Source organism: Aquarana catesbeiana, linkage group LG01, assembly GCF_042186555.1.
Source record: "Aquarana catesbeiana isolate 2022-GZ linkage group LG01, ASM4218655v1, whole genome shotgun sequence".
NCBI lineage: Eukaryota > Metazoa > Chordata > Amphibia > Anura > Ranidae > Aquarana > Aquarana catesbeiana.
In genome coordinates, this window is record NC_133324.1 from 947,880,819 (window position 1) to 947,908,400 (window position 27,582).

Below are 27,582 nucleotides of genomic sequence, written 5' to 3' on the forward strand. Positions count from 1 at the left end.
TATCTCCCGTCTGATCAATGTTTATAAACAATGTTACTTTGTATATCTCTATCTCCCATTTGGTCAATGTTTATAAACACTGTTACTTTGTATCTCTCTATCTCCCGTCTGATCAACGTTTATAAACACTGTTAATTTGTATCTCTCTATCTCCCGTCTGATCAATGTTTATAAACACTGTTAATTTGTATCTCTCTATCTCCCGTCTGATCAACGTTTATAAACACTGTTAATTTGTATCTCTCTATCTCCCGTCTGATCAATGTTTATAAACAATGTTACTTTGTATCTCTCTATCTGCCGTCTGATCAACGTTTATAAACACTGTTACTTTGTATCTCTCTATCTCCCGTCTGATCAACGTTTATAAACACTGTTACTTTGTATCTCTCTATCTCCTGTCTGATCAACGTTTATAAACACTGTTACTTTGTATCTCTCTAAATCCCGGCTGACCTGTGTTTATAAACAATGTTACTTTAAGGCTATTTCTATTGTTCTTTCAATCGTGGAGGCTAAGACTGACAACCACTCATCAAGGCATTTTGATATTTGCATATCTCCTCTGAAGACCAACCCACTGATTACATCAGGACTGAGATCACTTGAGAGGAGTACTGAGGCCGGGGCTTTGATGCTTTCAGGAAGCTATGTACAGCACCCTGATGGCCCCTCCCACCAGCCATGATCTACCTGCATGGCATAGAGAAGCACAGAGATCCAGTGATGCCAATACTGGGTCTAATATAAGGTATGAACAGAAAGTTTTTATAAAGGGGGAGAGGGGACCAGGGGAGGTCAAATATAAGAATACATTTCAGCTTTGTATTGTTGTTTAACATATTGCACTATTGTGGTCTATGGGGTCCCAGTTATTATTTGTGATGGTGAGACCTACAGTTATGTGTTTATGGCTCCATCCACCCACCCGCTTTGTGGCTCATCTACTTATTGTGAAGTCTCTGCTAATTTACCACAAATTCTTTTTTTTTTTTTCTGTACTGTTCAGAAATTTCAATAAATACATATTCAACCTAAACTTCAGCTTTAATATATACTGTATATCAGGGGGTCTCAAACTGTCTCAAACTGGTGGCCCTCCAGCTGTTGCAAAACTACAAGTCCCATGAGGCATTGCAAGGCTGACAGTTACAAGCCTGACTCCCACAGGCAGAGGCATGATGGGACCTGTAGTTTTGCAACAGCTGGAGGGCCGCCAGTTTGAGACCCCTGCTCTATACGGTATACATATATAAATATATATATATACACAGTGGGAGGGAAAGTATTCAGACCCCCTTAAATTTTTCACTCTTTGTTATATTGCAGCCATTTGCTAAAATCATTTAAGTTCATTTTTTTCCTCATTAATGTACACACAGCATCCCATATTGACAGAAAAACACAGAATTGTTGACATTTTTGCTGATTTATTAAAAAAGAAAAACTGAAATATCACATGGTGCTAAGTATTCAGACCCTTTGCTGTGACACTCATATATTTAACTCAGGTGCTGTCCATTTCTTCTGATCATCCTTGAGATGGTTCTACACCTTCATTTGAGTCCAGCGGTGTTTGATTATACCTATTGGACTTGATTAGGAAAGCCACACACCTGTCTATATAAGACCTTACACCTCACAGTGCATGTCAGAGCAAATGAGAATCATGAGGTCAAAGGAACTGCCTGAAGAGCTCAGAGACAGAATTGTGGCAAGGCACAGATCTGGCCAAGGTTACGAAAAAAATGTCTGCTGCACTCAAGGTTCCTAAGAGCACAGTGGCCTCCATAATCCTTAAATGGAAGACGTTTGGGATGACCAGAACCCTTCTTAGAGCTGGCCGTCTGGCCAAACTGAGCTATCGGGGGAGAAGAGCCTTGGTGAGAGAGGTAAAGAAGAACCCAAAGATCACTGTGGCTGAGCTCCAGAGATGCAGTCGGGAGATGGGAGAAAGTTGTAGAAAGTCAACCATCACTGCAGCCCTCCACCAGTCGGGGCTTTATGGCAGAATGGCCCGACGGAAGCTTCTCCTCAGTGCAAGACACATGAAAGCCTGCATGGAGTTTGCTAAAAAACACCTGAAGGACTCCAAGATGGTGAGAAATAAGATTCTTTGGTCTGATGAGACCAAGATAGAACATTTTGGCCTTAATTCTAAGCGGTATGTGTGGAGAAAACCAGGCACTGCTCATCACCTGTCCAATACAGTCCCAACAGTGAAGCATGGTGGTGGCAGCATCATGCTGTGGGGGTGTTTTTCAGCTGCAGGGACATGACGACTGGTTGCAATCGAAGGAAAGATGAATGCGGCCAAGTACAGGGATATCCTGGACGAAAACCTTCTCCAGAGTGCTCAGGACCTCAGACTGGGCCGAAGGTTTACCTTCCAACAAGACAATGACCCTAAGCACACAGCTAAAATAATGAAGGAGTGGCTTCACAACAACTCCATGACTGTTCTTGAATGGCCCAGCCAGAGCCCTGACTTAAACCCAATTGAGCATCTCTGTAGAGACCTAAAAATGGCCGTCCACCAACGTTTACCATCCAACCTGACAGAACTGGAGAGGATCTGCAAGGAGGAATGGCAGAGGATCCCCAAATCCAGGTGTGAAAAACTTGTTGTATCTTTCCCAAAAAGACTCATGGCTGTATTAGATCAAAAGGGGCTTCTACTAAATACTGAGCAAAGGGTCTGAATACTTAGGACCATGTGATATTTCAGTTTTTCTTTTTTAATAAATCTGCAAAAATGTCAACAATTCTGTCTTTTTCTGTCAATATGGGGTGCTGTGTGTACATTAATGAGGAAAAAAATAAACTTAAATGATTTTAGCAAATGGCTGCAATATAACAAAGAGTGAAAAATTTAAGGGGGTCTGAATACTTTCCGTCACCACTGTATATATATATCTATATATAGATATATATATCTATATATAGGCATATCTATCTATCTATCTATCTATCTAGATAGATAGATAGATAGATAGATAGATAGATAGATAGATAGATAGATAGATAGATAGATAGATAGATAGATAGATAGATAGATAGAGATAGATAGATAGATAGATAGATAGATAGATAGATAGATAGATAGATAGATAGATAGATAGATAGATAGATAGATAGATAGATATAGATAGGCACCCCTGCCAGGCGGCACAGCCTGGGAAGGGTTAACAGGGAAGCTGGGCGGGGCAAGCACTGGAAATGTGTGGGTCATACCATCAAATTAACTTTTTTTTGCAATCAGCTGTGAAATCCTAAAAGGCTCTACAAACTTAGTCTGGGTTGTCACATGAAATGAATTGGAAATGACTGTAAATTATTTTTTATTTGTAGCAAAAATATTAAGAAAAACACACAAATACATACTTATTATCCAAATGATACAGCGCTGGTTCTGCCTGTCTGACAGTTGCTGAGCACAGCAAAAAAAAAAAATGTTGGGCAGCTGTCCGGCACCCCCAGGGTGTTGGTACCTGGTGTGGATCGCACTCCCCCTAATTACACCACTGGTGCAAGCAATGGATCTAACCAATGGAGACATCAATGCTCCTCCTCCTGTCTTCTCTCTAGGGCAGCCCCCAGGCAGCAGGGCGGGTCAGTAAAGAATGGAAGGGGGGCAGGCTGTCATCTTATGTACCTCCTCCCCCATCTCAACACTGCACTCAGGGCAACTGCCCCTCCTGACCCCCCCCCTACCCAATCCAGTTCCTTGGTTTAATTGATGGTTACATTCCAATGTACAGGTAGAGTCACCCGCTGGCTTCTCATGAAAGTCCACCAGCAACATTCCCCTCCCCTTTCATGAACAGTATGTAATCTAATCTTACAGCCTCTCACTGTTGCTGTCTGCATGGCTGACATTTCTTTACATATTTTAAAGAGACCCTGTCACCGACTTATAACAATTAGATAAATACTGGAAAAAAATAACTATTTTAAGTGTACGGATTTTTCCTTTCCAGAAATTGTGTTTATTCTCTTGAACTTGCTATAGAATCACACATCTCCAGGAATAGTCAATGCCCTAGCACAGCCCCCTCCCTCCTTGCAGGTCATAGCCCTCTATTCTTCTAGGAGTGACTAATCACTACTGTGCTGGCCCAGCTACTCCACTCCTCACCTCCCTGCCAGGGAAGGATTAAAGGGGAATACTACAAGGTTACATAGTTACATAGTAGGTGAGGCTGAAAAAAGACAAAAGTCCATCAAGTCCAACCTATGTGTGTGATTATATGTCAGTATTACATTGTATATCCCTGTATGTTGCGGTCGTTCAGGTGCTTATCTAATAGTTTTTTGAAACTATCGATGCTCCCCGCTGAGACCACCGCCTGTGGAAGGGAATTCCACATCCTTGCCGCTCTTACAGTAAAGAACCCTCTACATAGTTTAAGGTTAAACCTCTTTTCTTCTAATTTTAATGAGTGACCACGAGTCTTGTTAAACTCCCTTCCGCAAAAAAGTTTTATCCCTATTGTGGGGTCACCAGTACGGTATTTGTAAATTGAAATCATATCCCCTCTCAAGCGTCTCTTCTCCAGAGAGAATAAGTTCAGTGCTCACAACCTTTCCTCATAACTAAGATCCTCCAGACCCTTTATTAGCTTTGTTGCCCTTCTTTGTACTCGCTCCATTTCCAGTACATCCTTCCTGAGGACTGGTGCCCAGAACTGGACAGCATACTCCAGGTGCGGCTGGACCAGAGTCTTGTAGAGCGTGAGAATTATCGTTTTATCTCTGGAGTTTATCCCCTTTTTAATGCATGCCAATATTCTGTTTGCTTTGTTTGCAGCAGCTTGGCATTGCATGCCATTGCTGAGCCTATCATCTACTAGGACCCCCAGGTCCCTTTCCATCCTAGATTCCCCCAGAGGTTCTCCCCCCAGTCTATAGATTGCATTCAGATTTTTGCCACCCAAATGCATTGTTTTATATTTTTCTACTTTAAACCTCTTTTGCCATGTAGTTGCCCACCCCATTAATTTGTTCAGATCTTTTTGCAAGATTTCCACGTCCTGCGGAGAAGTTATTGCCCTGCTTAGCTTAGTATTGTCCCCAAATACAGATAATGAACTGTTTATCCCATCCTCCAGGTTGTTTATGAACAAATTAAATAGGATTGGTCCCAGCACAGAACCCTGGGGAACCCCACTACCCACCCCTGACCATTCTGAGTACTCCCCATTTATCACCACCCTCTGAACTCGCCCTTGTAGCCAGTTTTCAATCCATGTACTCACCCTATGGTCCATGCCAACGCACCTTATTTTGTACAGTAAACGTTTATGGGGAACTGTGTCAAATGCTTTTGCAAAATCCAGATACACCACGTCTGCGGGCCTTCCTTTATCTAGATGGCAACTCACCTCCTCATAGAAGGTTAATAGATTGGTTTGGCAAGAAGGATTCTTCATGAATCCATGCTGATTACTGCTAAAGATACCGTACTCATTACTAAAATGTTGTATATAGTCCCTAATCATCCCCTCCAAGAGCTTGCATACTATTGATGTTAGGCTAACTTAGGCTAATTCCCAGGGATGTATTTTGGGCCCTTTTTAAATATTGGTGCTACATTGGCTTTTCTCCAATCAGCTGGTACCATTCCAGTCAGTAGACTGTCAGTAAAAATTAGGAACAATGGTCTGGCAATTACTTGACTGAGTTCCCTAAGTACCCTCGGGTGCAAGCCATCTGGTCCCGGTGATTTATTAATGTTAGGTTTCCCAAGTCTAATTTTAATTCTGTCCTCTATCCTGTTCCGTTCTGTCCTGTTAACCATGGAGGTGCTTCCTGTGTTTTGTCATGAGGATAAACACTGCAGTTTTGGTTACTGAAGCCCCCCGATTCACTCGTGAAGACTGAGGAGAAGAATAAATTCAATACCTTCACCATCTCCCCATCCTTTGTAACCAGATGTCCTTCCTCATTCTTTATGGGGCCAATATGGTCTGTCCTCCCTTTTTTACTGTTTACAAACTTAAAGAATTTCTTGGGATTTTTTTTGCTCTGCTCCGCTATGTGTCTTTCATGTTCTATCTTAGCCATCCTAATTGCACCCTTACATTTCTTGTTGCATTCTTTATAAAGTCTGAATTCTGATGAGGATCCCTCAACCTTGTATTTTTTGAAGGCCTTCTCCTTTGCTTTTATATGCATTTTTACATTGGAGTTAAGCCATCCAGGACTTTTGTTCGCTCTTTTAAATTTATTTCCCCATGGGATGCATTGGCTAATGCCCTTATTTAATATGCTCTTAAAGCAAACCTATCTCTCCTCCGTATTCTTTGTTCCTAATATTTTATCCCAATTTATGCCTTCTAGCAAGGTTCGTAGTTTAGGGAAGTTGGCGCTTTTGAAATTCAGTGGCTTTGTAGTCCCTTTATGTTTCCTATTTGTGTGATTTATACTGAAACCAATTGACCTGTGATCGCTGTTTCCTAAATTGCTGTATTTTCACATCTGTTATCAGGTCTGTATTGTTGGTAATCAGTAGATCCAGTAATGCTTTATTTCTAGTTGGGGCGTCTACCATCTGACCCATGAAATTGTCCTGCAAGACATTTAGGAACTGGCGAGCCTTAGACGAATGCATGGTTCCCTCCGCCCAGTCTATGTCTGGATAATTAAAATCCCCCATTAAGAGTAAACACTTCCCATCCTTGCTGCTAATCCAATTTGTGATAGGAGATCCATTTCCCCTTCCTCCCTCAGGTTAGGGGGCCTATAGCATACTCCCAGTATTATTTTCCCCTTAGCTTCATCCCTTTGGAGCTCTACCCATAAGGATTCCACCTCCTCTCTAGCTCCCTCAGTGATGTCATCTCTCACATTCACTTGTACATTATTCTTGATATATAGACATACCCCTCACCCTTTTTTACCCTCTCTATCCTTGCGGTATAGGGTATACCCTTGAATGTTTGCCAGCCAATCATGAGAGCTGTTGAACCAGGTCTCTGAAATTCCCACAAAATCCAAATCCTCCTTGTACAACAGTATCTCTAGTTCACCCATCTTGTCCACCAGGCTTCTGGCATTGGTGAACATGCCACGTAGTTTAGACTGGTCACATACTATCCTCTTATTGGGTGTTCCGAGATTGCAACTAGGACTTGTTACTATACTTACCTTTGGTTTATGTGCTTTAGTCAACCTACCACTAATGCCCCCAATACTACCCTCTGGAATATGTTCCGCGCTGACTATCTCTACCTCTGGACCCTCCCCCCGTCGCCTAGTTTAAAAACCCCTCTAACTTTTTGGCCATCTTCACTCCCAGCAGATTTGCACCCTCCTCATTTAGGTGCAGTCCGTCCCTTCTATAGTACTGGTGTCCGACTGAGAAGTCGGCCTAGTCTTCCAGGAACCCAAACCCCTCCTTACTACACCAGCTCCTCAGTCACTTGTTTACTTTACTAATCTGCCTCTGCCTTTCTGGTGTGGCTCGATACTACCTTGGAGGTCCTTTTCCTCAATTTAGCTCCCAAGTCCCTAAAATCGTTCTTTAGGACACTCCATCTGCCTCTGACTTTGTCATTGGTGCCAACGTGCACATGACAGCCGGGTCTTCCCCAGCCCCTTCCAGTAATCTATCCACCAGATCCATGATGTGCCAAACCCAAGCGCCCGGTAGACAACATACAGTTCGGCGCTTCAGGTCTTTGTTACAGATTGCCCTCTCTGTCCTTCTAAGAATTGAGTCCCCTACCACCAGAATCTGTCTTTCCTTTCCCTTTGCTGCCCCCCCACTCTCACTGGAGGAGTTCTTCCCCTGGCAGCTAGGAGAGTCCCTCAGCTCCAGCAGTGCTGGTCCCTGACTGGTTTCACCAATGTCACTCAAAGTAGCGTACTTATTGGGATGCTCCAGCCCTGGATTGGCCTCCCTGGCACTTCCCCCTCTACCCTTCCTGACTGTCACCCATCTACTCTTTCATCGTGCCTGTACCTCTTTGTCTCCACTCTGTGTCATTCTGAGTCTTCTGGGATTGCTGACATCACATCCAAGATGGTGGCACCAGTCTCAAGGCTTTTGCATGTCTGCATAAAGGATGCTTTTACAATAGGTAATAACAAACAATGCATGCATATATAATAAAATGGGAAGGTTATTGTTGGAATGGACTGGGGAGAGGGTCTCTTTAAAGGACCTAGGATTTGATTACATTGTCTAGTTGCCTGCAGCAGGCTGGTAGTATGTCAGCCAGATTATTTATGGTTACAGAGAGATGAGTACCAACCAATAGGTCGGTAGTCAGAGGAGGGAGTTGTCAGAAGCACTGAAGGCGCCTAGGAGTGTGAGGAGGCAAGAGCTCAGCCAATGTAAAGCCAGAAGGTGAAGAGTGCGGAGGGAACTTAGTGAGGAGAAAAGAAAATTATAGCGATTACATCATCACACCTGATGATATCATCACAACTCCTGTCTGTAATGTGTAGACAAATTATTACCTGAGTACATAGGCAGCCCTGGTGATGTTCCCAGATATTTCTAGCTGGGAGGGATCAATCACAGAAGAGCAATGATAGGATAGAAGACAGAAACCAAACTCATTATGCACAATGAGGCCTCATGCTCACTGAGCATCAAAAGTGCAGTTTTTAAGGGTGTTTGATTTTTTTTTCTGCCTCTAACCGCCCCTCTATGTCAGCCTATGTGTCCATGAAACACATACGTGTTTAGAGGCATGAAAAAAATCAAGAGCTGGCATATTCAGGAGAGGAGCATAAAAAATACTTTATGCACCTAAACACACGTAAACGAATCTAAAAGCGATTAAAAGCTAGGCATGTTTAGCTCTTGAGCGTTCGTTCATTCCAATAGTCAGAACCTGGCCAATGGAATGAATGAACGCCCAAGCACTTTACAAAACACAGCTTTAGGCACATTTTTAAGACAGCTTTTTACTCCCCTGGAGCAAGGCATTCAGGGGAGGAAAAAAACGTCCAGTGTGCTTGAGGCCCAAAGGTTCAATTCAGTTTTGAAAGAGTTTACACTTTTTTTTTTTTTTTTTTTTTTTTGTGTTTTATGACAACGTTCAATAATTCAGATGTGTGATATTTGAATAATTAAGCACATTTACACACTTTACATCTCAGGACCATAAATAAAAAGCAAATAAAATAATAGTATAAAACATAAGGAAGCAGGGTATGGAGAATTGTGGCTGTCAACTGTCATACGTGAAAAGCGTTATTTTTTCTCGGCCTCTTGCATGCGTCGGGTTAGGTCATCGATCCGGACGTTCTTCAGGTGGACGACCTGCTCCAATCGCCGCAGCTTCGCCTGCAAAATCTAAAATACGTTTCAGTTTATTTATTTAGCCAAAGAGCGTTCTGCGAAAATGGTGTAACCCATGACAATTTATCAGCATTTAACTCCTTATTGTTGTGCAGGGGTAGGGGGCCTGCCCTAAGCAGCAGTTAGTGTCCCTATAGTCTAAATTTTTTGCTGCTGGGCTGTAGTCAGCCTGAGCTCTAACTGGTAGTTCTGCTTTCTTCAGGTTTTTGCTAAGTTCAGTGTTATTGATTGCTTCTGCCTGCTACTGGGGAGTTCCCCTGGCAAGAGTGTAAGAGGATTCAATAACCTGAGCTATAAATATTTACATCTCCCTGGCCAACTACTAGAAAGAAATAGCAATGATTGTTTCACAGTGCCAACATCCAATCATCAGAATATAGAGAAAAAGAGGGTTCCCCTTGGGGTAGGACTTTAACGGCACTTATACAGAGTCACAAAATTTTGCACTGCACTGCCTTGTTGGAGGGCATATCTAGGAGATGTGAAGCTGGGACCTGGACTGGAGCACCAGGATTGAAACTTCATCTGCTGAAGAGTGTCCTGGAGGAACTGACTGGAATGTACCACTGGTGGGCATTGCAGGCAGTTCCGGTGGCTCTTCTAAGGAGATTGCGTAAGTGTGAGGGGTAGTGTAGACAATGTACAACTAATTAATATGGTTCCTTCTCTGCTAACAGGAGTGTGTTTCTCCTCTGAGTCCCTCAGGCCTTTTTTACCATATTAGCTGTAGTAAGAGTCTGTGGAGAGACTGTCTTGTGGTGGACCCGTACTAAAATAAACCATAGCCATTGGGAAAGGTTTTCTAAATTGCACAATCGCTTTGTCAGAAGAAAAATAAAATCCTGAAATATTGTTTTTCCTAATTTCAATGAATATTTCTTTTAAAGTTCACAAGTTTATAACCTAGTGTTTAATCCTATGTTTTACGTTTTTAACTTTACAAATTAACATTTATTACCGGTTGCTTCCATTGAACTCAGTTTGCAAAGTACACTTATATTTCCAAAAGTTTGTGGACCCTTGACCATCTTATCTACTGTGTATGAGCTTGTTAGAAATCACATTCCAAAACCATGGACATTAATATGCAGTTGTTCCCCTCTTTGTGGCTATAATGGCCTCCACTCCTCTAGGAAGGCTTTCTAAACATTTTTGAAATGTGCGGCCATTTGTGAGGTCAGGTACTGATATTGGATGAAAAGATCTGGATCAAAATCAGCATTCCATTTCATCTCAAAGATGTTCAGTAGGGTTGGGGTCAGGGCTCTGTGTTCAGTAGGGTTGAGGTCAGGGCTCTGTGCTCAGCAGAGATGAGGTCAGGGCTCTGTGTCCAGTAGGGTTGAGGTCAGGGCTCTGTGCTCAGCAGAGATGAGGTCAGGGCTCTGTGTCCAGTGGGGTTGAGGTCAGGGCTCTGCGTTTAGTAGGGATGAGGTCAGGGCTCTGTGTTCAGTAGGGATGAGGTCAGGGCTCTGTGTTCAGTAGGGTCGAGGTCAGGGCTCTGTGTTTAGTAGGGATGAGGTCAGGGCTCTGTGTTTAGTAGGGATGAGGTCAGGGCTCTGTGTTCAGTGGGGATGAGGTCAGGGCTCTGTGTTCCGTATGGATGAGGTCAGGGCTCTGTGTTTAGTAGGGATGAGGTCAGGGCTCTGTGTTCGGTAGGGTTAGGATCGGGGCTCTGTGTTTAGTAGAGTTGAAGTCAGGGCTCTATGTTCAGTAGAGTTTGAGGTCAGGGCTCTGTGCATCCTCCACAGTAGACTTTATGGAGCTGGCTTTGTGTACAAAGCCACAGTGACGCTGGAGGAGAAAATGGCCTTACCCTGTTGGCAGTTCGAAAGTGCAAACATTTCTTTGTATGCTGTTTCATTAACTGTGCACATCACTGGAAACACCTGAGCTTAATCATTTGTAGGGGTGTCCACATACAGTACATTTGGCCATACAGGTATATATGATGGTCAGGTAACAAGCCTTTGTCCATATAGTGTATACTGGACTTTCTAAAAATAAAACCCAGCACTGCCAGACAATGTACAGCTAACTAATTAATATGGTACCTTCTCTGGTAGGAGGGGGAGTGTGTTCCTTCTCTGAGTCACTCTTTATTGCAAAGTTTATGATACAAAATGTGGCACAGGGGATGCTGGGAGTTGTTCTTACCTGGATGTTTTCCTGTGCTTCTAGCAGTGCCTGCTCCTTTTCTGCCAGCTGTATACGTAGACTGGTGTCGGCATTGGCTCCGTGAGCATATCCCTGATGCTGCTTGCTGGGAACACAAGAAACAAAGGGTGGAAATATGAATTGGGAAGGCTGTTGTAGGCTGGTGGGGTAAGGGACAATATAAGTGCCCATTCAAACTATCTCCTATTCTATCCTTTCTATTATTAAGACAAAGCTTAACTTCCTATGTGAGTTTGTAGAGGATTCTTATGCCGCGTACACACGGTCGGACTTTTCGTCTACAAAAGTCCGACAGCCTGTCCGACATACTTCCGACGTACCTTCGGCGGACTTGCGGCAGACTTTCTTACGAACGGACTTGCCTACACACGACCACACAAAAGTCCGACGGATTCGTACGTGATGACGTACACCGGACTAAAATAAGGAAGTTCATAGCCAGTAGCCAATAGCTGCCCTAGCATGGGTTTTTGTCCGTCGGACTAGCACACAGACGAGCGGATTTCGGGGTCCGTCGTACTTACGACGTAAAGATTTGAAGCATGTTTCAAATCTAAAGTCCGTCGGATTTGAGGCTAAAAAAGTCAGTTGAAAGTCCGGAGAAGCCCACACACGATCGGATTACCAGCCAGCTTTAGTCCGTCAGCGTCCGTTGGACTTTTGTAGACGAAAAGTCCGACCGTGTGTACGCGGCATTACACATACAGAGTTCACCTCAAAGACCATGTGCAACCAGCTAAGCCCACGCTCTCTTTTGTGTGCAGATCTTGGGATTTTTCACCCCTCTCCTCTGTGTTCAGTTCCTGGGATCCCTTACCCCTCTCCTTTGTATGCAGGTCTTGGGATGGACTCCATACCCCTCTTCCAGGATCCAGTGGCGAGTGGATCAAGAAGTCTAGTAAAAGACTGGGAGCCAAGTTGAGTGAAGTTCTACAATAGGAGATTGTAGAAGAAAGGGAAGGAGTTCATTGCAACCTTTGTTAGAATAGGAGACAGAGGTCCTACACATGCAGATGTGGTGTCTAGCTGGATACCTTTCCCTGCATGGCTGTCTGCCTATAGAAGTCTCAGAATCTGGCAATTAACATTGCATCTACTTAAGGGTGTCCTGGCCCCAACCCTCTCTCCCACAGTTCTGTTTAAGAAACAATAAATCTCTTTGCATTCAAGAAGTGTCTGGCGTCCAATAATCCACCTTGCATTACACCCACCATGCCTTGTAACCATAGGTGTGCGCAGCCTATTGCATTAGGGTGTGCACCCCAAAGCTCAAACATATATGTGTGTGCATGTGTATATATACGAAAGGTGTCAGTAGAGCAGTGAATGGTGTCATAAGGGCAGATATTGGTGGTGGCAGTAGGGCAGATACAATATTATTTTAATAATTTTTTACATTTTTTAGAATAAAAAAAATAGATTTTTTTTTTTTGGTGAAATATTAGGGTACTAAACATTGGAAAAATGCACCACACGGGGTTATTAGGGTGTGCCCAGGCACACCTGGCACACCCTGTGCACACGCCTATGCTTGTAACCCACTCTACACAGAAGGATGTCAGTTGTTCCTAACTCTGGAGGTCACCATTAGGCCTAAAGGGACCGGGACTTTGCTACATTAACATTTTAAAATTTTACACCAACATCTCTACATCTAAATGGACTACTTACATAAACTATGGAAAAGTAACATTTCACCCATAAATTGGCCCAATCCAAGCTGAACCTTAATCTCCAGATTTTGATCATCTCTTGCACTCACCTGCCATGTTCACCCTTTGGAGCTGCTCGGGGGCTGCTCTCCACACCATTACTCTTCTGCTTTGAAGAGTAACCTGAGACAGGGAAGCAAATTAAAATAAACTTTATTAGTAATAAACAGGACAGCATTACAGAGTGCCTACCCCCACACCCCTTAGTTAGTGCTCTCTCCTAATAACACAAGCTACTGACAGCACCCCAATTTCCAGAAATAATCCAGAGTTTTGAAGATTGTCATATTTTTATTTTTTTTTTTTTGCACTGAGCTGTGACACTTAAGCTGGGTACACACTACAGATTTTTTGTGCAACCCCGTGGGTTGAACGAAAAAAAACCTGACAGCTCTGGTCGGGAGCCGCTGTACTAACCATGGGAAATTAATACAGCAATCTTCCCCGCTGAGCTGTTGTGTTCCTACAGGGGGACCCCCCCCCCACGCCAGAAAACTCCGATCAGCACTCTCTGCCATTGGCTTCTGGTTTTCCAGCGTGCATGATCAAATGGCCGGCCTTTTGTCGGACAGACCGACATACACACGGGCAGAATGGTGGCTGGTATTTTTTGCACCGGCAAATGTCTCTTGACATTCTGACACGGGGCTTTACCTACAACCCTTATCTACATTCACCCTTATCTACAATGATGTGTGGTTTGGTTTCCAGTAAAATGCTTCTAAAACATCTCACACTGTATCTGCTCTGTATAAAAATGACCGGGGTGTGAATGTGATCCAGAGCTGACCCTCCCTCACCCAAACCCTAAATCCCCATACAGACGGGCAGAATGTCGGGAGACATACTGGCCGACATTCTGTCGGTTTGTCGGACATGCATGCTGGAAAACCAGCAGCCGACCGACTCCCGATCAGCGCTCTCAGTCAATGGCAGAGAGCGCTAATCGGAGAGTTGCGTCCCCCTGTCAGAACACAACAGCTCAGCGGGGGGGGGGCTGAATCGCTGGACTATTACAGCGGCTTCCAACTAGAGCTGCCAGGTTTTTTTCGTGCAAAAAAAACTGTAGTGTGTACCAGGCTTAAGGCTCCATTCACAGTTTGTGTTTCCAGAACGCTACACAAAAATGAACAAATGACAATGGTTTTGCAATGCGTTTCGGAAACAGGCTGCAGACACTGTGTTTAGTTTACGGTGCCATTAATTGTTAATTGTTAACTCTAAGGAATAGAGTTCTCCTGGTTTTGGCCAAGTGGACAAGAGTACCTTGCCATTTGGCTAAGATGAAGTGTAGTGTCTGTTCTTATCAGTTTTTGGGAACAAAATGTGTCCTTTAATCATGGTTGGGGGTAGGGTTGGGAAATGGTTAGTAATAAGGTGAGTACTGTGGGAGGGATCCTTTTCTCCTCGGTTGAATCTGGCCTGGTGTACCAGGCTTGTCCCCGGTTGTAGGCCGTCCATAAGTGCTAATGCCTTTCTGATAGGAATGGGGCTGCAGTTAACTGGCCAGGGGCTGGGGAGGCAGAATGCCTGCATTGTCAGTTCCCCCCCTGGGAGTGGTGATCTAGGGTTGCTATTAGTATCACTATGGGCTTGTGACCCCACTGTGAGAAGGAGAATTAGGACACAATATCCCAGCTTTTTTTCTGCACTGAACCTCTAAGCCTTTTAGCCAAGACCGGGGCAATTTCTATTACCAGGCCACAAGGTCTAACCATCGGGAGAGCCCCTAACCTTGTCCTTGGTGGTCAGTTTTGGCTGATCACAAGGAAAGGAGGATGCTAAGCCTTTTGGCTAGGTGGACCAGAGTGTGCCTTGCTCCCATCAGAGGTCTTGTGCCCCAAGGTGTCAGGGAAGGGTCCTTCCTCTTCCTCATATGACACACCCTAGTACACTTTTTTGGTTCACTTTGGTGTTTCTTTTTTTTTTTTTTTTTTTTTTTCGAACCCATGGTGCGGTGCACAAAAAGAGTACCTTGTCCCTTTCAGGGGGACCTTGGGTGAGTCCAGGAATTATAAAGGATCATATCACCTTTGTGATTGTATTTTTTATGTTGTGAGGTGCACTACATTTTTTTTTTACATGGTGTTGTTCTTGAGCACACACTGCAAGCTTTAAATTAAAAGCTGCTGCAATCATTCAAGGTCTGGAAGTCTACAACTTTATAGGTCTGCACTCAATTGCTCAGCAACCTCCTATGTCATATATCTTTATCCTAATGAGAAAGTCATTAAGTCTGGGGATCCCAATTAAGGTTGTGATGACAAATATTGATTTTTTTACTCTCCCTTCAAAAATCATGAATGTAATGTACGAACGTCTGGCTTCCAGCAGAAGGAGGAAAAAGCAACTAATTATCTGACAACTGTCAATTCCTGAAACAATATGTGGAGCTGATATATCTAAAAAAATAGGATAAGACTGAGTCATTATTCCGGGGTCTAAAAGTGCCCACACACATTTCAATCCGATTAGTTGTTAATCCAGTCTACTGTATAATTTATTAACCTTTTTACTGTTTTCAATTGTTTTTTTGAAGGGGAACCAAAGAATGGACAATGTCAGTTCCTTTTCAATGTGGTTGCAGCAGTGTAAATAAACATTTTGACTTCACCCTTTTAGGGCATGCCAAAAAAATAGCGATTAAATGACCATTTTAATGACAAATAATAATAATAAAATAATGAACAATTTGTACTGTTTATATGAAATTGAAAAAAAAAATTCAGCTAAAATTAATTAAATAAATATTTTTAGCAAAATGAGTGCATGTGTGCCCAGTGCAAAATAGATCACTCATATGAAGGACCTTCCTTAGGAAAATGTCAGCAGAAAAAGTAGGAAAATATTTTTTGGGTCATTTTCTGTAAACCAAATGACCTTCTTGAGTGGGTTTTATTATTGCATTATAATGCAGAAATTCTACACAATACACGTTCCCATCTCCTGGACTACCTGATAGAGAATCAAACTCTTCCCCGTTCTTCACTAAAGAAAAAAAATTACTGGAGTTAGGTTTTATCTCGTATCCCCTGTGATTGGCCATGTGAGTTCAGATCATGTGACCAACCATGTACAGGAAACACATACCGTGTTTCCCCGAAAGTAAGCCCGGGTCTTATAATAATTTTGGCAAGCAACAAAAGACACAGTAGGGCTTATTTTCGGGGTAGGTCTTACCATGTAATGTGCTGCCTTCTCTCCCCCTCTCCCTCCCTGCCTATTAGGAATACCCAGTGTGAACCAAGTTAAAATGCTTGTAAAATGCTAGAATCCACTTTATTACAGTAGTATATAATGTACCATGTGTATGCTTCTCTGTAATATAATTGTGCCAAATACCTTTGTTATAGCACCGCTCGGTGCTTCCGTGACCGGCCAGCGCTCTTCCTCGCTCCGAGCATGGGGGTGGGGCGAGATTACCCGCTGACAGCTGGGAGAAGAGGAGGAGAGCAGCAGGAGGTCAGCTGAGCACCGAGCGACGCTGTACCAAAGTTATTTGGCACAATTATTTTACAGAAACATACACATTGTACATTATATACTATTGTAATAGAGTGGACTATAGGATTTTACAAGCATATTAAACTAGGGCTTATTTTTGGGGTAGGGCTTATTTTCGGGGAAACGTGGTAGATGTGTGTTCCCGTACAGCTCTGCTCTGACAAAGAGTACCAATCTCAGATGTGATCTATACAACTGACCTAGATAAGGGAGAGCTATGAGGGACAGCGGTGTATCAGATGTTACCTGGCTCTGTGTGATTGGCAGGTTGAGGCCGAGGACTCAGCTCCTGTGTGGGAGGAAGAACATGTAATATAAATGCAGGAGAGGGAGAGATAGATAGATAGATAGATAGATAGATAGATAGATAGATAGATAGATAGATAGATAGATAGATACTCTTTCTTTGGCCTCTGGTGGGATGATCCATAGCAGACTGTCTCTCTCTCCTCTTTCCTTCTCTCTGTTCCCCTCTTATTCTCTCTCTCTCATTCTCTCGCCTTTCCCCTCTCTCTCTTATCCTCCCTTCTCTCTTTCTCACCTTCACTTTCTTTCTCTCTCTGTCCCTCTCTTATTCTCTCTCTCTCTCCTTTACTCTCTCTACATCCCTTTCTCTTTTTTATCCTCTCTTACTTCTCTTTCTCTCACACCTTCTCTTTCTTTTCTTCTCTCTCTGTCCCTCTCTCATTCTCTCTCCATCTCTCTCTCTCTCTCACCCCCCTCTCTCTCTCCTCCTTCCTCCCCCCCCCCTGTCTCCTTCCCTCTCTCTCTCTTATCCTCCCTTCCTTTTCTCTCTCTCCCCTCTCTCTCTCTCTTATTCTCTCTCCTTTTCTCTCTATCCCCCTCCTCTCTCTTATCCTCCCTTACTTTTCTCTCCCTTATCCTCCCTTACTTTTCTCTCCCTTATCCTCCCTTACTTTTCTCTCCCTTATCCTCCCTTACTTTTTTCTTTCTTATCCTCCCTTACCCTCTCTCTCTTTCTTATCCTCCCTTACCCCCTCTCTCTCTCTCTTATCCTCCCTTACCCTCTCTCTCTCTTATCCTCCCTTACCCTCTCTCTCTCGCTCTCTCTTATTCTCTCTCTCACCCTCTCTCACCCTCTCTCTCTCACCCTCTCCCTCTCTCTCACCCTCTCTCTCTCTCTCTCTCTCTCTCTCTCTCTCTCTCTCGTATCCTCCCTTACCCTTTCTTGCTCTCTCTGTCCCTCTCTTATTCTCTCCTTCTCTCTCCTTACCTCTCTTTATCCCTCCTTTACTCACTCTACATCCCTTTCTCTTTTTTTATCCTCTCACTTCTCTCTCACCTTCTCTTTCTTCTCTTCTCTCTCTGTCCCTCTCTCATTCTCTCTCCTTCTCTCTCTCTTTCTCTCTCATCCTCCCTACTTTATTCCCTTTTCTCTCTTATCCTCCCTTACTTCTCTCTGTCCCTTTCCCTCTCTCTTTCTCTCCTCTTCCCTCTCCCTTTCTTTCTCTCCCCTTTCTTCTTTTTCTATCTCCTTCTCTCTCTTTTCTTCAATATCTTTCTCTCACCCTCACACCTTCTTCCTCTCTCTTTCTCTCACTCTCTCTCTCCATCCCCTCCTTCTTCCCCCCCTTCCCTCTCTTTCTCTCTCCTCTCTCTTTCTTCCTCACTCTCCTTCCCCCTCTCTCTCTCCTCTTTCTCTCACCTCCTCTCTCTCTTCTTTTTCTCCTTCTCACTCTCTTTCTCTCTCTCTCTCTTTCCTCTCTCTACCCCCATCCCTCCTTCTCTCTTTCCCATTCCCTCTCTTTTCATCATCTTTCTCTCTCTCTTACTCTCCCCTGTCCCTTCTTCTCTCTCTTTCTTTCTCTCTAAATCTCTCTTCTTTTCTCTCTCTTTCCTTCTCTCTAGCTCTCTCTTCTTTTCTCTCTCTTTCCTTCTCTCTGGCCCCCTCTTCTTCTCTCTTTTTCCTTCTTTCTGGCTCTCTCTTATTCTCCTTTTTCTTCTCTCTCACCCTCTCTTCTTCTCTCTCTTTTTCCTTCTCTCTGGCTCTATCTTGTTCTCTCTCTCCATTATAAGAGGTTGGACAGAACTAAGAATTCTAGCTGTCTCACCATTGATGCCTGTCAGAGAGACAAAGAGAGATCACACCTAACTGTCCCCAACCTAACTTCCTAGCTGTGCCATAGTAAAATACAAACAAAACACTACAACATTAGACTTACAAACTTCATCACTGGAAAGATGTCCTTCACTCCCCCATGGGAACTACTAAATGACAGGTACCCTTCAGTACCAGCACTGAAAGTGTTACCTCTGATGTGTCTCCAGCGGCCTGGATCTGTTTCTGCTTCTCCTCGATCTTCTGGTGCAGTGTGTTCAGTACCAGTTCCACCACTCCCGGTGAGCACTGTACGACCTTCCGGATCACATCGTCTGGGACTGAGAAGTTCAGTTTACTCAGAACTTTCCTAATAAGAAAATACAGATAAGTAATGGACAGCTGTGATTCTAAAACACCCACATTGACACCTCATACTGAACCTGACACTCAGCCCTGGTTCCTTCTATGTCCTGGACACTCAAACAATGGGATCCCCCAACATAATGTTCAGCTCTGTTCCTGCACACCTGGGAGCTTTAGGCTTCCCACCTTTGTGTATTTCAGCTTCTCCTGTTACATTCTTCATAATATTAAATAAATAGGAAGTCCAGCAGGGATGGTGGGGACACCTCATAATGAGCACAGCAGGTGTACAGACCTGGGAACCCAAAACGGGGATGGTGGGAAATCCTCATAATGGGCACAGCAGGTGTACAGACCCGGGAACTCAGCACTGGGATGGTGGGAACCCTTCATAATGGGCACAGCAGGTGTACAGACCCGGGAACTCAGCACTAGGATGGTGGGAACCCTTCATAATGGGCACAGCAGGTGTACAGACCCGGGAACTCAGCACAGGGATAGAAGGAACCCCTCATAATGGGCACAGCGGGTGTACAGACCCGGGAGCTCAGCACAGGGATAGTAGGAACCCCTCATAATGGGCACAGTGGGTGTACAGACCAAGGAACTCAGCACGGGGATGGTGGGAACCCCTCATAATGGGCACAGCAGGTGTACAGACCCAGGAACTCAGCACAGGGATGGTGGGAACTCCGCCTCCACAGATGCATACTTACCTCCGGTGTTTGTTTACACTCAGCGTTGCTAATATCACGGTCCTTGCTTGGCCTGCTCTTTATAGCACGCTGACTTCTTTGGGGTCATCTACCTTTGCCTCCAACCTCGGTATCTCCATGGAAGTTGATGGGGCTGTAATGAGCAGGGGCAGCCAGTAGGGGGGTAGTGGGTAAGTTTAGACTAAGACAAAAGAGGTAAAAATATAAGTGCATTTTATCTTAACGCGCACTTATCCTTTAAACCCTCCTGACAGCCCTTACATAGGTTTTAATGTCTGGAGGCGGCGTGGCTTCTGTATCACATGACCATTGTGATTGTCTCACACAGCAGTCACATGAATGGGAACCCATCCTGCTGGCCTCCAATATGAAGCCTTGGCCAAGAGCTGTCGGTGACAGTTCAGTCAGCATGTTGAAAGTGCGTTGTAAACATGCTCCCAGCACACAACCTCACGGGCACCTACGTGCAGCGGCTGGGTGTTAGAGCCCACCTTTCTTGCTGCTGCATATACACTATATTGTCAAAAGTATTGGGACACCTGCCTTTACACGCACATTAACTGGCATCCCAGTCTTAGTCCGTAGGGTTCAATATTGAGTTGGCCCACCCTTTACAGCTATAACAGCTTCAACTCTTCTGAGAAGGCTGTCCACAAGGTTTAGGAGTGTGTCTATGGCAATGTTTGACCATTCTTCCCGTAGCGCATTTGTGACGCCAGGTGCTAATGTTGGATGAGAAGACTCTAATTCATCCCAATGGTGTTCTATTGGGTTGAGGTCAGTCAAGTTCCTCCACCCCAAACTCGCTCATCCGTGTCTTTATGGACCTTGCTTAGTGCACTGGTCCAAATCATTTGGTGGAGGGGGGATTATGGTGTGGGGGTTGTTTTTCAGAGGTTGGGCTTGGCCCTTTAGTTCCAGTGAAGGGAACTCTTAAATCGTCAAAATACCAAGACATTTTGGACAATTTCATGCTCCCAACTTTGTTGGAACAGTTTGGGGATGTCTCCTTCCTGTTCCAACTTGACTGAGCACCAATGCACAAAGCAAGGTCCATAAAGACATGGATGAGTGAGTTTGGGGTGGAAGAACTTTACTGGCCTGCATAGAGTCCTGACCTCAACCCAATAGAACACCTTTGGGATGAATTTAGAGTGGAGACTACAAGCCAGGCCTTCTCGTCCAACATCAGTGCCTGACCTCACAAATGCGCTTCTGGAAGAATGGTCAGACATTCCTATAGACACACTCCTAAACCTTGTTTACAGCCTTCCTAGAAGAGTTGAAACTGTTAAAGCTCCAAAGGGTGGGCCAACTCAATATTGAACCCTACAGACTAAGACTGGGATGCCGTTAAAGTTTATGTGCGTGTAAAGGCAGGCGTCACAATACTTTTGACAATGTAGTGTATTTGTTACACAGTTGGCACGAGAATTTACAGCTAAGTAATATGAATGATTGCGTTGGGGTCAAAGAAGGGTATAAACCTCATGTCATCAATGGTGGTACTCCAATGGGCGCGCCTCACCAGCCAGCAGATACCACCCATTGGCTACTAGAAGGGTGAAGAGGAAATTGGCCCTTTTTGGGTCAGCTGGGGAGGAGAGTCACTAACCGGTTCAGGGTGGTCCAGTTGCTGAGCTTCTGTTGTTTGGAGTTGGCTGGAACGTAGTTGTGCATCTCTACAAGTTTAGGAAAATGGAATTTCACCAGTTCGGCGGTCAGCACTGGACAGAAAAACACAAGATATACCATTATGTGTGCCACTGTGATGTGTTCTAGAAGGTATATCCTATTCCTATTCCTATTCCTGTTCAAGCAGGGATTGTCTTTATACTTTATATTCTTATCTTATTCTTATCAAGAATGTTATTGTTAGGTTTATGACCATCTGTCTATCTGATGATCACACTGTTATAAGCAATAACAGTGTAAGAAAAAAAATCCCTGCTGATCACCACCCTCCCAATGAACAATGAAGTATTCTGATGACAGGATGTAAAAAAAAAAAAGAAAAAAAAAAAAGAAGAGGAAGCAATGTTAAAAAAAAAAAACAAGAAAAAAAAATGTAAAAAAAAAAATGATAAAAAATGATTTACCCTTTTATTTTTTTTTATTTTTTTACATACTGCCACCAGTCAGTGTCTCTGATCACCGCCACACCAGATATACGATGACCCTGTACTGCACTGGTGACAGTATGTAAAACAAAAAAACAAAACAATTGTAAAAAAAAAAAAAAGAAGAAAAAAAATGTAATTTTCCGAAAAATTGTGACAAAAAAATTACAACTTCAAAAAAGCTCGCCATGCCTCTTACTAAAATGCCTCAAGCTGTCTACTTTCCAAAAAGGGGTCATTTGTACTGTCCTGGTATTCAAGAAATGAGATCGTCCGTCAGTACATCAGGAATGATCAATTTTCAGATATACAGTATCTGACAAAAGTGAGTACACCCCTCACATTTTTGTAAATATTTTCTTCTATCTTTTCATGTGACAATACTGAAGAAATGACACTTTGCTACAATGTAAAGTAGTGAGTGTACAGCTTGTATAACAGTGTAAATTTGCTGTCCCCTCAAAATAACTCAACACACAGCCATTAATGTCTAAACCACTGGCAACAAAAGTGAGTACACCCCTAAGTGAAAATGTCCAAATTGGGCCCAAATGTCAATATTTTGTGTGGCCACCATTATTTTCCAGCATTGCCTTAACCCTCTTGGGTATGGAGGTCACCAGAGCTTCACAGGTTACCACAGGAGTCCTCTTCTACTCCTCCATGATGACATCACAGAGCTGGTGGATGTTAGAGACCTTGCACTCCTCCACCTTCCATTTGAAGATGTCCCACAGATGCTCAATAGGGTTTAGGTCTGGAGACATGCTTGGCCAGTCCATCACCTTTACCCTCAGCTTCTTTAGCAAGGTAGTGGTCGTCTTGGAGGTGTGTTTGGGGTCGTTATGTTGGAATACTGCCCTGCGGCCCAGTCTCTGAAGGGAGGGGATCATTCTCTGCTTCAGTATGTCACAGTACATGTTGGCATTCATGGATCCCTCAATGAACTGTAGCTCCCCAGTGCCAGCAGCCCCGGACCATGACACTCCCACCACCATGCTTGACTGTAGACAAGACACACTTGTCTTTGTACTCCTCACCTGGTTGCCGCCACACACGCTTGTCACCATCTGAACCAAATAAGTTTATCTTGGTCTCATCAGACCACAGGACATGGTTCCAGTAATCCATGTCCTTAGTCTACTTGTCTTCAGCAAACTGTTTGCAGGCTTTCTTGTGCATCATCTTTAGAAGAGGCTTCCTTCTGGGACGACAGCCATGCAGACCAATTTGATGCAGTGTGCGGCGTATGGTCTGAGCACTGACAGGCTGACCCCCCCCACCCCTTCAACCTCTGCAGCAATGCTGGCAGCACTCATACGTCTATTTCCCAAAGACAACCTCTGGATATGATGCTGAGCACGTGACCTCAACTTCTTTGGTGGACCATGGTGAAGCCTGTTCTGAGTGGAACCTGTCCTGTTAAACCTCTGTATGGTCTTGGCCACCGTGCTGCAGCTCAGTTTCAGGGTCTTGGCAATCTTCTTATAGCCTAGGCCATCTTTATGTAGAGCAACAATGAGAGCAAAAACACCAAATTTAAACACACCAGAGACCTTGTAACACTAACGAGCCACATGACACCGGGGAGGGAAAATGTCTAATTGGGCCCAATTTGAAAATTTCACTTAGGGGTGTACTCACTTTTGTTGCCAGAGGTTTAGACATTAATGGCTGTGTGTTGAGTTATTTTGAGGGGACAGAAAATTTACACTGTTATATAAGCTGTACACTCACTACTTTACATTGAAGCAAAGTGTCATTTCTTCAGTGTTGTCACATGAAAAGATAGTATAAAATATATATAAAAATGTGAGGGGTGTACTTACTTCTGTGAGATACTGTATATCCCAGAGTTTGTGGACTCTATAATTTTCCTACAGACTAAATAATATACATCGATATGGGTTATTTTCACCAAAGAAATGTAGCAGAATATATTTTGGCCTAAATTTATGAAGAAAGATTATTTATTTGCAAAATTGTATAACAGAAACTAAGAAAAACGTGTTTTTATTTTTTGATTTTTGATCTTTTTTTCCGCTCATATAGCAAAAAAAAAAAAAAAAACCCAGAGGTGATCAAATACCACCAAAAGAAAGCTTTATGTATGTGAAAAATATGACATAAATTTCATCTGTGTACAGTGTTGCATAACTGCGCAATTGCCAGTTAAAGTAGAGCAGTGCTGAATAGCAAAAAAATGCCCTGGTCATGAAGGGGTTAAAACTTTCCAGAGGTCAAGTGGTTAAAGGCGATACAATCAGATTGTAAAATGTATGGTGAGCTTTATTCATCTCAGTGCTAATCACTGTACACTGTGCAATGTTTAAATACGTGTGTATTTCAGCTATGATTACACAATACAGCAAGAAACATTGTAACCCAATTATCAATAAACATTGTAATGTAGTCAGCAATAAACACTGTAACTCAATCCACCACTATAGCATACATTGTCAGATCATTTAACCCTTCCCTACTCTACTAGAAGTGTGTTATGCCTCTGTGCTGTCCCCCCTGCAGTACATTTATTTTTTATTTTTACACTGTCCCTTTATTTTTATTTATTTCACTTTTTATTTTTACACTGTCCCTTTAAACAAATTTTATTTTTTATTTTTTTTTTATCACTTTTATTCCTATTACAAGGAATGTAAACATCCCTTGTAATAGAAAAAAGCATGACAGGACCTCTTTAATGTGAGATCTGGGGTCAAAAAGACCTCACATCTCATATTTACACTTAAAAGTAATAATTTTTTTTTTTTTAAAAAGGAATTTTATGTTTTCACATAAGGAAAAATGGGTCCTTTACGGCCGGAGGGTGGAACTGACATATGACGTCGCTCCGGTCCTCCAAGGGCATAGAGTCCAGTGGGGGGGCCATCTTGCCCTCACTTGACTTCCTGCCCATCAAGTCAATGAGACGCAATTTTGTACTGAAGTCTTTGGGGGGGGCGTTTTTGCATTGGAGGTAATGGGATGCGATTTTGCATTGAAGTCAATGGGAAACGATTTGCATTGAAGCCATTAGGGGAGTTATTGCATTAAAGTCAATGAGACGCGATTTTGCATTGAAATCAACGAGAAGCGATTTTGCATTGAAGTCACTATGGGGCGTTTTTGCATTGAAGTCAATGAGACGTGATTTTACATTGAAGTCACTAGTGGGCATTTTTGCATTGAAGTCAATGGGACGCAATTTTGCATTGAAATCAATGAGAAGTGATTTTTGCATTGAAGTCACTAGGGGGCGTGTTTGCATTGAAGTTAATGGGACACGACTTTGCATTGAAGTCACTAGGGAGCATTTTTGCATTGAAGTTAATGGGATGTGATTTTGCCATTATCGCCACCTTTTTTTTCCCCTATCGGCAAAACGCTGATAACCCTATTTTCGGTCAATAATTTTCGGCGGCCTATATATTGATGCATCCCTACACTGGGGTTCTAGCCCCTATTTTGCTAAAGTAAAGCAGTTTTATTTCTGTCTGCGTTGCTGTTGGGGGAGTTCCCCTCACTTCCTGTCTGGTACAACATTGTCAGCAGCACAGGAAGTGAGGGTAAATCTCTTTAACAGAACCCTAGATAGCAGTAAAAACCTGACAGGGGTCCCTACCCCCCTTACCATTGTTTCCAAAACTAAGAAAACAATGTTTTGGTTTTGTTAGCAGAGACCCTAGAGAATAAAATGGAGATTATTGCAATATGTCACACTGTATTAGCGCAGCGGTCTTACAAACGCAATTTTTTTGGAAGAAATACACTTTTTTTTTTATTTAAAAAATAAGAAAACAGTAAAGTTAGCCCAATTTTTTTGTATAATGTGAAAGGTAATGTTACGCCGAGTAAAATGGTACCTAACATGTCACGCTTTAAAATTGCGCGCGCTTGTGGAATGGCGACAAACTACGGCGCTTAAAAATCTCCACAGGCGACTTTTTAAATATTTTTACAGGTTCCATGTTTTGAGTTACAGAGGAGGTCTAGGGCTAGAATTATTGCTCTCACGCTAACGATTGCGGCAATACCTCACATGTGTGGTTTGAACACCATTTGCATATGTGGGCGGGACTTGCTTATGCATTCGCTTCTGAGCGCGAGCACGGTGGGATGGATCAGTTTACATTTTTTTTTATTTAGTTTACTTTTTATTTTTACACTATCCCTTTATCTTTATTTATTTTACTTTTTATTTTTACACTGTCCCTTTATTTTTATTTATTTCACTTTTTATTTTTACACTGTCCTTCTAAACAAATTTTATTTTTTATTTTTTTTTTATCACTTTTATTCCTATTACAAGGAATGTAAACATCCCTTGTAATAGAAAAAAAAGCATGACAGGACCTCTTTAATGTGAGATCTGGGGTCAAAAAGACCTCAGATCTCATATTTACACTTAAAAGTAATAAAAAAAAAAAAGAAAAGAATTTTATGTTTTCACATAAAGAAAAATGGGCCCTTTACGGCCAGAGGGCGGAAGTGACTTCTGACGTCGCTCCAGTCCTCCAAGGGCATAGAGTCGAGTGGGGGGGCCATCTTGCCCTCACTTGACTTCCTGCCCATCGCTCCATCGGATCGGATCGTTTCCGCCTGGAAGCGACGGTAGGGAGGGGGGAACCTCTCCCTCTGCCCGTAAAAGTGATCCAGTAGCGAATCCACCACTGGGACCATGTGAAAGTGGATCGCCCACTGTGTAAAAATATACTGGGGTTATAGTAGCTATCTGCTGTGATAACAATGGTATATAACGTCAAAGTAGTGACCTATATCCGCGGTGGGCAGTCCGGAAGTGGTTAGGGATGCAGCGGCGGCCGCCTTCCTGGCCCGCTTCTTAGCAACCAGCTATATACAGTGTTTTTAAAGCAGAACCCCCTCCCCCCCCAAAATGCTTAATAAAAACGCATCAAAAACGCAACACTACACTCCATTGAAGTCTATTATACCCAAAACGCAATCTGCTGCAGGGAAAAAAAGCCCCTGACCCTTTTCAAAACGCACAGATGCTACATTCATAGGAAACTGTGTTAAATGAACTGTAGTGCGTTTCTGCAAAACACACCAAAAAGGTGTGAACAGAGGGCTACTCGGCACAACCTCATCTTTTATATTTTCCCCCCCAAAAAAATGGGTATTGTACTGCGACTGAGTGCCCTAAAATGACCCTTTAGTGTATTTTTTTTTTTTGCTGGAATTTTGCGTTTCCTAAACCATTGTTCTAATATCGTGTGACATAAAAACATTGGAAACACCGCTATTTTATTCTCCAGGGTCTCTGCTTTCAGAAAATATATAATGTTTTGGGGTGTTTAATGCAATCTTCAGACCTAAAATGATAAAAAAAAAAAAAAATGCAAACAGGGCTCTGGCAGCGAAAGGGTTAAGGGTGTCAGACCTCCGTCGCTGAAGTCGCGGGCGATGTTCCTCTTGGGTCGGGAGAGCGGGATCTTGTCCACCCAGGAATAAAGTTCGTGCAAGTTGTGCTCGTCAAACTCCTCGGCCATCCTTCCTCCTTCACACACCTGAGTCCTCGTCCTCTCAGGCTCCCAGCTGACATTGTTGTGTCTGTGGTCACCGTGGCGACAGACGAGGCTCAGAGGACACCTGG

General features: G+C 43.3%; 1 protein-coding gene across 1 annotated transcript; it reads right to left on the reverse strand.

Moving 5' to 3' along the window:
• Positions 1-3,887: 3,887 nt before the first annotated feature.
• Positions 3,888-27,556, reverse strand: SPEF1 (sperm flagellar 1). Its single transcript, XM_073611121.1, has 7 exons — positions 27,370-27,556; positions 21,464-21,575; positions 18,980-19,136; positions 16,954-16,996; positions 13,254-13,326; positions 11,471-11,576; positions 3,888-9,310 (listed from the first exon to the last, which is right to left on the reverse strand). The coding sequence occupies exons 1-7, from the start codon at positions 27,476-27,478 to the stop codon at positions 9,209-9,211; spliced, it is 702 nt and encodes a 233-aa protein (XP_073467222.1). The 5' UTR covers positions 27,479-27,556; the 3' UTR covers positions 3,888-9,208.
• Positions 27,557-27,582: the final 26 nt, after the last annotated feature.

Bases quoted from the DNA above. Each gene is read 5' to 3' on its own strand.
- SPEF1 (XM_073611121.1), bottom strand. From the start codon at position 27,478: ATGGCCGAGGAGTTTGACGAGCACAACTTGCACGAACTTTATTCCTGG. The intron at 19,137-21,463 runs GTTAGTGACTCT...TTTTCTTATTAG, and splicing joins AACTGGACCACCCTGAACCG to GAAAGTTCTGAGTAAACTGA. The intron at 9,311-11,470 runs GTAAGAACAACT...AACGTATTTTAG, and splicing joins AAGCACAGGAAAACATCCAG to ATTTTGCAGGCGAAGCTGCG.